This window comes from Benincasa hispida, chromosome 11 (genome assembly GCF_009727055.1).
Source record: "Benincasa hispida cultivar B227 chromosome 11, ASM972705v1, whole genome shotgun sequence".
Classification (NCBI taxonomy): Eukaryota; Viridiplantae; Streptophyta; class Magnoliopsida; order Cucurbitales; family Cucurbitaceae; genus Benincasa; species Benincasa hispida.
The window spans coordinates 3,851,847-3,864,042 of NC_052359.1; the positions used below are offsets into that span (position 1 = coordinate 3,851,847).

Consider the following 12,196-nt stretch of genomic DNA (forward strand, 5'->3'; position numbering starts at 1 on the left):
TTAAAATAATTAAATAGTTATAATTAATTTAGTTTTACTATTCTTTTTATCATTGTTGAAATTAAATTTAAATTCTTGCTTCATAATTGTTTTAAATTAATTAATAGACGTTTCTGTCTAAGACTGATGGCAAGTATTTAGTGACAGACAATCGATGTTAAAAGTGTAAATTTTGTAACTTAGGATCAAATTGAAACAAAAACTCAAATCTCAAGGATATAATAGTAGTATTTTGAAACTTAGAGACTGTATTGAAACCAAACCAAAAACTTAAAAGAACTAAATGTGTAACATTTTGAAACAATCAGATAGAAATAGGTCGAAAACTTAGGGACTAAAACGGTTTTTTTTTTTTTTAATTTTTTCTTTTAGTTAAATTACAAATTTAGTCTCTATAATTTGAGAGAGAAAAAAAGTTAAAGTTTGTTTGATAGCCCCATAAATGTCCCTCTCATTTGATAAAAATAGAGACTATTTAGGAGGGTTTTATCAAATGAATTAAATTTTAACTTTCTCCAAACTATAAAGACCGAATTTATAATTTAACCTTTCTTTTAACTACTTTAACCATATGGAAAAAAAAAAAAAATCACTTTTGCTATCTAAAAGATCATTGAGGTGGACATAAAATTTTTCATATAATTTAGTGGATATGACACAAATTAATATCTCAAATGTAGATTGTTGGGTCTCCACTCCTGCAATTATTGGACTTGTTTTAGAACATGAGAGCACTTTAATATTCATTCGAACTAATTTTGGTCAAATGGGTCAAATAATTGAATATAATTTAAGACTATTTTCATATATAGCAAAATGAATCAAGATATTTACAAAAATAGTAAAAAAAAAATTCAATAGTCATCCTACCATTTATTTCTATGGCTAATTGATAAGAAAATTAAAATGTGCGTTAATTTCTATTGTGAACTTTCAAAGTATTAAATTAATTTTGTTTTTGGAGAAAATAAAACCAACACAACAACAACAAAAAAACTTCTCAAGATAAGGAGATAGGAGAAAAGACGAGTCTCGTTCCATCAAAGCCTTGTAATAAACTTACGTTTAAACAGTTGTATAATTTTTATCTTTTAATCAACTTTGTTTGAGGACTAGTTAAGTGTTATAATTTTTATCTTTTTTTTATAGGCTTTCTTTTAGTATGGATGATCCTTCATTACATATATATATACATGGATGACATTTAAAAAAAGTAGACAAAAAATTAAAATTTTTTTAAGTTTATTGAATGATTAATTTTGTACATTAATTTGTCTTCGCTTAATTATACATGTTAGTACAATACAAGAATTGCGTTGTTTAATATAAAGTTCAATTCTTTTTTATTATTATTATTATTATTATTATTATTTTAATATATGATGTGTGGATGGAACTTATATTCTTAAGATCGATATTATAAATTTTATGTCAACTGAAACGTATGATATTTTGACATATAAAGTTGAATTCAATAAAATTAGAATTTTAAGATAAAATTTTACCCAAACTTTTTTAGATTCCGTTTGGTAATCATTTTGTTTTTTGTTTTTGCTTTTGAAAATTAAGCTTATGACAATACTTCCACCTCCAAATTTTTTCTTTTGTTATGTACTTTTCTTCTATTGCTTAAAAAACAAAGCCAAATTTTGAAGGATAAAAGAAGTAGTTTTGAAAAAGTTGTTTTTTTTTGTTTTTGTAATTTGGGGAAGAATTCAACCATTGTAATTAAGAATGAAGTAATTCATTGTAAGAAATATGAATGAAATAGGCTTAATTTTCAAAAATAAAAATAAAAAATCAAATGATTACCAATTGGAGCCTTGTTTTTTTTTTTTTTTTTTTTTTTTTTTTTTTTTTTTTTAAAGAAAGATATAAGGGGATTTTCAAAAATAAAAAACAAGGACAACTATTTATACAAAAGTAAAATTAAGCCATAGACGTCTATTAGTGATAGAAATGGATAGAAGTCTATCACTAGTAGACGCAGATAGAAATCTAACATTGATAGATGTTGATAGAAACATAGTGTTTTTTTCTTCTATTTATGTAAATAATTTGACATTTTCTATCTGTGAAAATTTCTCAAGATATAATCTAATTAATTTTTTTCCTCTTCATTCTTCAATGTATATTTTCTTTCCTTAATGTTAATAGTACGAATTTTATGTCAATTGAATTGTGCTTATTTTCACATATAAAATTTGAATGTTAAGATGGAATTTTACTCCATGTTGTCTTTTTTTTTTTTTTTTTTGACTTGGGATTTTAAAGAAGATATAATCTAATTGTTTTTTTTCCCTCATTCTAATCCTCCAATGCATATTTAATATTCTTTTGTAATAAAGATTACAACAATGTTAATCATTGTTGTGTTATGTCCTAAAAATTTGACATTTTAGTGATCTCTAAATTCAGTTTTCAATCCAATTCAAATGAGATGAATTGCATATAACAAGGAAAAGTCAACTTCTCAATAATATTTTGTCCTAGATATGGCTGGGTTCATACATTTTTTTTTACTAAACTTAATTATTAAAATTGCAAATTTGTCAAACTTAAGTAATGTTTAGTTAGGTGATATACCTAACACCATTCAATCATGTTATATTTACTATGGTCGAATTAGTTAGGTTACATTGAGCTTAAGCAAAAACATCTTCAAATATTTGAATTACTATTATTGATTTATTTTTTTTTTCCAAAAAATGAAGGAACATTTAAAGACTTAAAACACAATAATATTATCATATATTAATATGGTACTATTAACTTAAAGTAATTGGATCATCGTATATTTCATTTATGAAAAAAAATGTTACTTGATTTCTAAACATTATGAGCAAATTAAATAATAATAATAATAATAATAATAATAATAATAAAAAAGGAGTTTAAAATAAATTAAACAAAAATTGTACGGAAATAAATATATTTTGAAAATTTAAGAAATTAGTATTATTAGTTTAATTCCATTAAATTATTTAAGTATATTCCTAATTAATCTAACATATGAGAATTTAATTTATTGAACTCATAGTAATTGAATTAGGGTCGGTTTAGTTTGCAATTTAAATTTTGTTTTATGTTTTCAAATTCATTGAATTTAGTAAATATGTGTTTGACAGACAACCCGAATTCTATTTTTAAAAATTGTTTTCGGATTCTATGATGTAAACAATATAAATTTTGAAAATAACATTTTTATGTATTCATTATATCTAAATATTAAAATGCAAAATGCAAAATTATATTAAATAAAGTTTAAAACATTTAGAAATATAGTATACGTTATATTATAAACTCAATTAAATTTTTAAAAGATTAAAATATTTATTATTTAATATATTATAAATAGGTTAAATTCCAAATTGGATCTCTATGATTTGGATAAAGTTAAAAACTAATCTAATGGTTTTAAAATTAGATTTAATTAGTTCTTATGATTTGATATATCTTCATATATAGTCTTCATGATTTGTTAAATCCTCTTAAATAATCCTACCATAAGACTATTCATGAAGTTTTTATCAAACCATTGGCAGTAAATTCTAATTAGCCATAAGACCTAAATTCTAAGTTCTTCCAAACTATATGGACAAAAATTTCAATATATCCTATAAATTATATATTATTACAAAATAATAATTTACAAATTTTTTAACATAACATGTTCATAAATAAATTAATAATACTTTATTATCAACTAATATTTAGTAGGTAATTACAACTAGTCTGCAATTGTTTAAATTAGAATCCAGTTTTCTGAATTTTGCTACTAAACACATATTTGAAAATATGAAATACGGCTCTATTTTTATTTAATCCCATGTTTTCAACCTTACAAACTCAATTCAAAATTTGAATTGGTTTGGTTTTGAACTGTGAAAGTTTTCTTACATCTACATCATCCAAATTTAAATAATATAAATCATCCAAACCGATCTCTTTCAAATTATGAATTTTTTTTTAGCTTTCGTTCATTCTAGTACCAATACTTTGAAAATGTTCATTTTGGTCCCTATACTTTAAACTTTTATTTATTTTGATCCTTATAATTTCAATATGTTCATTTTGATCATTATACTTTCAACTTTGGTTTATTTTGATCATTGTACTTTCAACTTTGGTTTATTTTGATCATTAAACTTAAAAAAGTGACCATTTTAATTCCTTAAAAATGAAGTAAAAATGAAAATGCAAGGACTAAAATGATCACTTTGTAAAAGTACAATGACTAAAATAAATATTTTGAAAGCATGATCCAAAACGAACCAAATTTAAAAAGTCTAGGAACCAAAATAGATATATTAAAAATATAAGAACTAAAATGAACTAAAATCAAAAGTATAGAGACCGAAATAATATTTAAACCTATATTTTTCCATGAATTTAATAATTTGCGAACAAGTATTCTAACATGACATATTTCTTTGTCAAGTATTTGAATATAATGCAATATTTTGTTCAAAGGGTTAAGCCAAAATTTCCCCCAAAAAAAGTAATACTGAATACAAAAAGAATAGAGTAAGAAAAAAATTAATGTTGAAAGGGAATATTTTTCAAAGGTTAAGATGATAATTTAGATCGAGAGTCGTATGATAGTTTAGGAATTTATAACTAGACACACAGATCCCAATAATTTATTAAATAAAAATTAAACAAATTTCTTTTTCTTTTTTCCTTTTAATTTTGTTTTAAATATTGAATTTGGATTTTCAATGGGGAATTGTCTTCTTTCTGAGTTTCGTTTTATTAATTAAAAAAGGGTTAAAAACCAGCAAACAGCTTATATGGATTAGCAAATAAAGGAGGCAAGTTTTCTGCATGTTACTTGTATTCATATGCCCTTCCTTTATTAATCTTATCTTTATCATTATTTTAATCTTTCAACTTTCACATTTATTTTAATAATTGTATTTTGATCTTTCTAAATTCAAATTATATCTTTTCTATTCAACCGCATTGGACTCTTCCAAGTTCGGAACATTGGAAACTCAATGTAAATGCCACAAGGTGTAACGTGTAGGACTTGAACTTGGATCTATAAGGGATTAAAAAAATAAATTTACTACTAGGTTAACTAATAATTTGGACACTATGCCAGTTATATATATATAGTATAAAGTTGAGGGAAGCTCGAACCCCCTAGACCCATACTAAATCCGTCCCTAGCTGGGACTAACCCCCCACTAGAGGTGGAATAGTCGGATGCTTTAGATGTTATTAATTTCATCAGCAAAAAGGCGGTTTCGCTTGCAAAAATCTTGATTGAGAATATTGTTTTTGTCAGAAATACTATTAATTCCTTTTATTTTTGTCCTATACTCGAGAGATTAATTAAGAAAAAAAAGGACAAAGTTCAAGAGCTAAAATAAAACAATTAGATTAGGAATGATAGTAGAATAAAAATAAAAATTCATAACAGCATAATGGGATTTAAACCAATTTTATCGATAATGGATGGAATGAATATATATATATATATAAATGTATATATATATATATATTTGGTGGCCACTAATTTCTTATGCATTTGAGAGTGATTTTAACATCTTTAAAATTATTTTTGTCAAAAAAAATAAATTTCATATTAAATTTCACATTTTTTACATGTAATTTTTATCTAATCAAAATTAATTTTAAGAGATTAAAAACATGTTATACGATGGTTTTGAAAATGACAAAAATGATTTTAATATTTTTAAAATCACTCTCTAATATATCTTTTTGAATTAGATAAACGTAACTTAAAATACAAGTCGCCTCTTTATTTGAACATATATTAAACTCTTCAATTAAACAAATTTATATTACTACTCTTTATTTGAATCATAGTATTCTCGTAAAAACTTAAAACACAAGTCTATTGATTGATAATAAGATTGATTTTTATTAAAGGAAATACTTTTCCTATTGACTTCTCATCATTAAAATCCTTTTATAGGTTTTTTTTTTTCTAAAAAAGGAGGGAAAAAAAAAGAGAACAAAAATTCTCCTTCATTCCCATTTCTCTCCCATAAGTCAAAATTTTTAGTTGTTGGAAGAAGGAAAAGTATTGTTCTTTACCAAATGCATTACATAACCCTACGCACAAAAGAACAAAATAAAATTTGTTAACTGCGGTTCAAACACAAAAATGGTCAGAAATAACACTTTCAACTTTTCATCTTTCAAGACGAGTATGTCCACTGATTTTTTTTTTATGGATTTTGAACGAGATCGACCACTGAGATTTAGTTAAAAATTTTACTTTTTCTAACTTATTAATTGGTTTGGCCCTTTTGGGCTAACACCTGAGATTTTAGTAATTTTTCCAAATATTAGATAATCTATCCAAATCTTATATATTTTCAAATTTTCTTCAAATCCGGTTATCCAATTATTGTGTAATTTTAGGCCATTTTTTGTTTCCATTATATGAATTTCTAAATTCTGAATGAATCTAACAATTAGATTTTTTCAACTGGATGCTTGCATTTTGATTTTTAAATTTTGAAATTTTGCAAAACGAACAAAAAGGGTAATATATGGAAAATATATAAAATTCCAGTATTAATCTACCCGAGAATTCACCAATCTTGATGTTAACCTACCCGAGATTCATACCGAGATTTTATATATTTTTCATATTTTTTTTGAAAAATTTAATATTTCCAAAAATTTTAAAATCAAAATTAATCACATGAGATCCATTTAAAAAAAATTCATTTGGATAATTGGTAAATTGATTTGGAATTAGAAATTTGGCTAAATATTTTTAAAAAAATCATGTAAAATTTTGACATAATATTTGGTAAATATAATCAAATTTGGAGAAAGTTTAAAAATATATAAGATTTGATATAAGATTGAAAATTTGAAATGTATAAGATTTAGGAAGATCACATAATATTATGAAAAAAAATTAATCTCTCCGAGATGTACAAATGCCCAAAAGGGCTAAAAAAATCAATAAGTTAGAAAAAGCTATTTTTTTTTAAAACTAAATCTTAGTAGTCGATCTCACCCGAGATGGATCTTTGTAAGGTGAAAACTTGAAGGTTATTTATGACAAATTTTCGTTTATAGACCAAATTTGTCACATAAAATCAAGGTTTAAATATTATTTAATTTATATATTTTTAGCTTTGATTCATTTCAGTCGTTGTACTTTTAATTTTCGTTTATTTTAATCTTTGTACTTACAAAACGTTTATCTTAACTCGTATACTTTTAAAAAGTTGTTATTGTGGTCCCTTTCAATATAATTACTTTTTGAGAATACACAAACTAACATTTCAAAAGTTCATAAACTAATACTACCAAAAGTTGAAAGTATATTAATCAAAATGAACATAGATAATATAGTGACCAAAATAAATCAAAGTCAAAATTATATAAAGAGGATTTTCAAAAATGAAAAAATAAGATAAAACATTTACACAAAATAACAAAATTTAATTTTCTTTGATAGAGGTTGATAGAAATCTATCAGTATCTATCAGTGAGATAAAATGATAGAAGTCTATCATTGATACTATGTGATAGATGTCGATAGAAGTCTATCATTGAAACTATGTGATAGATGTCGATAGAAGTCTATTAATGTCTATCAGTATTTTTTTTGTCATTTCTATAAATAATTTGACATTTTTTCTATATGTATAACTAAAATAATATTTAAATCTAAAATATAAGAAAGTTTATTTTCATGGGGAAGTTATTAATCTATTATGTTTCTTAGTAACACATGTAGAGGGTGGATATTAAACTTTTGATTTCATGAGAGGTAGAGAAAATTTTGTTTTCATTCATAATTTCACACGTCACTAATAATATATTAGTTTGTTATTTATTTATTTTATGGACTCATATAATTCTTAAATTCTATTTTTGTGGTAATTTTTTTTCTAATTTCTAGCACTAACTTAATGCCTACTAATCCCATTTATTATTTGACACGTTATCAAATAATTGATTAATTTACTATTTATTTATTTCATAAACCACTCATAATTCTTGAAACTAATTTGTGACAGGCAATGAATTGAGTTAGTATTAGAAAATTTTCATACAATAAAAATAGTATGAAGATACTACGGTGCAGCTCACTTATGCTAACTTTGACATAAATTATGTTCTTCTACATTTATTTATGCAATTTTGATGTAAAAATGTAGAAGGAAAATGAAAAAGTTGCATTAAAAATCATAACTTTGGGTTGTGTGTATTGTCTATGTCCTTTTGGTGGAAGAGGAATGCTTGTCACCTACTCATTTCCCTCTACTTTCAACTCCCCCAATCCCTTCCTTCACTTCTTCTCCACTTTTCTAAACAGAGAGAGAAACCAAACAAAAAAAAAATTGAAGAGATTTGCTCTGTTTTCTTTTTTGCTTTCTTCTTCTTCTTCTTCTTCTTCTTCTTCTTCTTCTTCTTCTGCTTCCTCTGTTTCTGTAAAAATGGAAGAGAGGCATAAATGCAGGCTCTGCTCTCGAAGCTTCACCAATGGCAGAGCATTAGGTGGTCACATGAAAGCCCATTTAGCCACTTTCTCCATTGAACACGAAAATCTCAACAAAACCTTCAAATCACCAGATCCAGAAATGCCACTCTCTGTTAATGGCTCTGTCTCCATTGTCCAAGACAGAGAGAGCGAGACCGAGTCTAAGAACCCAACTCGGAGGCGCTCTAAACGGACTCGGCGATTCAACACCGAGTCGTTACCGTCGCCGTCGCCGGAGCCAGCTAGTTCCATCTCCGATACATCTCCAGAGGAAGACGTCGCCATCTGTCTAGTGATGCTTTCGATGGAAAAGCCTTCATCCAGCAATGGCGTAATCGGGAAGGGGAAGGATCAGAGTCGGACGCCGGAATCGGAGAAATTAACGGCGGCGGTGGCGAAGAGTTTCCGATGTGGGAAATGCAGGAAATCTTTCCGATCGAACAGAGCTCTGTTTGGACATAGGAAAGTTTGCAGAAAGGAAGGGGAAGAAGAAGATGAAGAAGATGAAGAAGGGATTAATGGAGGTAATTGGAAGATCTTTAAATGTCCTTATTGTTGTAAAGTGTTTGGGTCTGGACAAGCTTTAGGAGGACATAAAAGGTCCCATCTACAGGGTTCTATCAGAACCGCCATTGATGGGAGTTCTAGCAAGCTTGAGATTGGCTTGGATCTCAATTTGCCAGCTCCACTGGAAGAAGATGATTACAGTGTAGTTTCTGATGTATAATCATTATTTTTTTTTTCCTTTTAAATATTATTTTGATTCATATGCTTTCTGTCCATTCACATATTTTCAACTTTGTTCAATTGAATTTCTATACTTACCAATCTCTATTTTGTTCTGTTCATAAACATAAGCCTAGTTCAATTAACACAAATCTTAAGAGATTGAAATTTCATAATGAACTATATGAAAAACTATCTTTTTTGATCGAAGAATAGCCCGAACATCAAAGTTATGAAAGCGTGGCCAAATTTGTTCTCCAGTATAGGAACTGACAAGAGCACTAGACATTAACAGATTTGCCCAGTCGTGTACAAAGATTTGAATATGGGAAGAATTCACTCCATTGATAAAGATTCATCACTCCATTGACTGTATTTTCTTTTTTTTTAAAAAAAAAAGTATATTAAATGGGTTTATGGTGGAATTTTTGTTGAAAAAAACGATATAACAAAAATGAAAGAAATCAAGAATATCACTACTATGGAGAATACCATGTTTGAACTTCAATTTTCTGTGAAAATGTTTGATATTACTCGAAGGTTATATTGTTATGTCAGTTTTATGTTTAGGAGGAAGGTTTGATTTTGATGTTCTTGGCCTTTGTTGGTGTTGTCCTTTAATGGTAAAATGGCAGTACTAAAATGAAGTCCTTTAGTACGACAGAGATCGAGGGATTCAAACTACGTACTTTGTAGACACAAACACATAATTATGTCAATCAAACTATACTAAAGTGAAGTATATTAAAATTCAAGAACTAAGTACATAAAATTAAAAATTTCAAGATTTTATTAGGCATTTTTTAAAGTTCAAAAATTGAAAATTCAAACTTCTTTTAGATACTTTTGAAAGTTCAAGAAACTAAACAGATAAATCTAAAAAGTTTAAGAACTAATCTTTGTAATTTAACTCTTAAAATTATAAGATGTTTACTATCATTTTAAGAAATTCCTCTCAATCTATCATTATTAAAAATATAAATAAAAAATAAAGATCAATCAAATTAATATTTAAAATATCAAGCTTTAAGGAGAGGTTAGCAAAGCAAAACCGACCAACTTAAATAACTATTTTTCTTACAACTATAATAAGATGAAAGGTTAATATTTTAAAATATACTATACCTTTTATTTTTTGTTTTTTTTAAATAACATTTTAGGTTATATATATATATATATATAACTATTCCATCCAAGTCTTTGGCATTACTGTACTTTCCTAATATTTAGCCAATGGTTATAAAATCAATACACATTTCAGTGATCACATTGAATATTTGTTCATGAAAGAGAAGTGGGTCAACTAATTAAAACTCCTAATATAAATGATAAGGTACTTTTGATTAGTGTGGGAGAAGAAATTGAGTAACCAAAAAGTTTGGTTGTAGAAAGGGATTTTTTTTTTAATCTAAAATTAATTTTGAAAAAGGAAAATTTTCACCGATAGAAAAGTGACAAATTATTTATAGAAATAGTAAAAAAAAAAAAAAAAAAAGATAAATACTGATAGACTTCTATCGGCGTCTATTAGTGATAGAGATTGATAGAAGCCTATAATGATTAAATTTTACTATTTTATGTAAATAGTCTATTTTCCTATATTTGAAAATCTCCTTTAAAAAATGTTCAAATAGTTATTTTTAGTAGTTTTTATACCTATAAAAAGATTATGTTTAAAATCTTGACTGTTGTATCTCTCATCAATGTACCTATCTAATGTTTGGAATTAAATGATTCATGATTGAAGTATGAAACCAATCAAAATTATTCCAATTTTTGGTTTTGAACAACTTGTAAGAATGTACACAAAGAATTTCTAGAAATGCCCAAGTTTTCAACTTTCATAGGCTTTGACACAACTTTGAAAATTGACCCAAAAGAAAATGAATTCAAAACAAATCTAAAAGTAATAAAATGTTGCAATGTGGTGTATGGGTGTTTGGTTTGGAAGGATTAAACCATTTCAGACCCTAGGCTTTGTATCAAAATCAATTTTAATTTTTACTATTTAAGAATTCAATAGCTTTTCTTCTCTCTTTTGAAATAAGGAATTCAACAAACATTGAATTCAAAGCCTAAGAATTACAGTTTATAATGGGATGAAAGGGCTTATATTATTATTATTTTTTCCTAAATCATAATGTTCCTAAATTTTAGGGTAAGTTTCAATAATGTCAGTAAAACTGTAAATAATAATAATAATAAAAAAAAAAACTTATCCTTTGAATTTTAAAATTTTGTTTTAAAATAACCCTTCTGTCAATTTTTCGTTAAATTGTAGTAAAAGTGCTATGACATTGATTGACTTGTAAAATAGTGATACATGTGCCTCTAAGCCTTAATTCAAGGTTCATTTATGTTATTTTTGTTTCAAAAGATTTATTTTAATTTTTAATGTTTGCGATTATTTTTGTTAACTTTTCCATTAAAATGAAAATAAAAATAGTGTGACAATTAGTTAAAAAAATAAAAATAAAGGCTTCATGTGGATGTACATTGGTCATGAACCATACAAATTGAAGCATCTTAATCACATTTAAAACATGATATTGAGTAGAGGGAAAATAAATTTAGGAGATAGAGTTTTATGGCTTGTTTGGAAATCATAATTTTAAGGGATTTTAATTCATAATGGATTTCAAATGAATTTCATTGTTTGGTACCACAGAAAATAGAATGATTTTAGAATTTGAAGGGAAAAAAGAACTTTCACGATTAAAATGTTTGGATTTTGCAAGATTTAATAGGATTTAAAATTAAATTACTTAATTAACCTTATCAAATTCCAATTTTCTATATCAAAAAATTTATAACTTTCTTTTCATTTTCGGTTACCATCAAAATACAAAATTTTAAATACATTCGTTTCAAATATTTCTTATTCAAAATAAAGTAATTGATTTAAAAGGATACATCGGATTTTATTTTGGATTATGAAGGCGTGAGATTGATTGAAAAAGAGAAGGGCAAAAAGGAGAATTGGGA

At 25.8% G+C, this 12,196-nt stretch overlaps 1 protein-coding gene across 1 annotated transcript; it reads left to right on the top strand.

Annotated features, from left to right (window-relative positions):
• The first annotated feature begins 8,241 nt into the window (after positions 1 to 8,241).
• On the top strand, positions 8,242 to 9,229 carry LOC120091705 (zinc finger protein ZAT9-like). Its single transcript, XM_039049817.1, has one exon. It carries the CDS (start codon positions 8,442 to 8,444, stop codon positions 9,210 to 9,212), a length of 771 nt encoding a protein of 256 aa, XP_038905745.1. The 5' UTR covers positions 8,242 to 8,441; the 3' UTR covers positions 9,213 to 9,229.
• Positions 9,230 to 12,196: the final 2,967 nt, after the last annotated feature.

Bases quoted from the DNA above. Each gene is read 5' to 3' on its own strand.
- LOC120091705 (XM_039049817.1), top strand. From the start codon at position 8,442: ATGGAAGAGAGGCATAAATGCAGGCTCTGCTCTCGAAGCTTCACCAAT.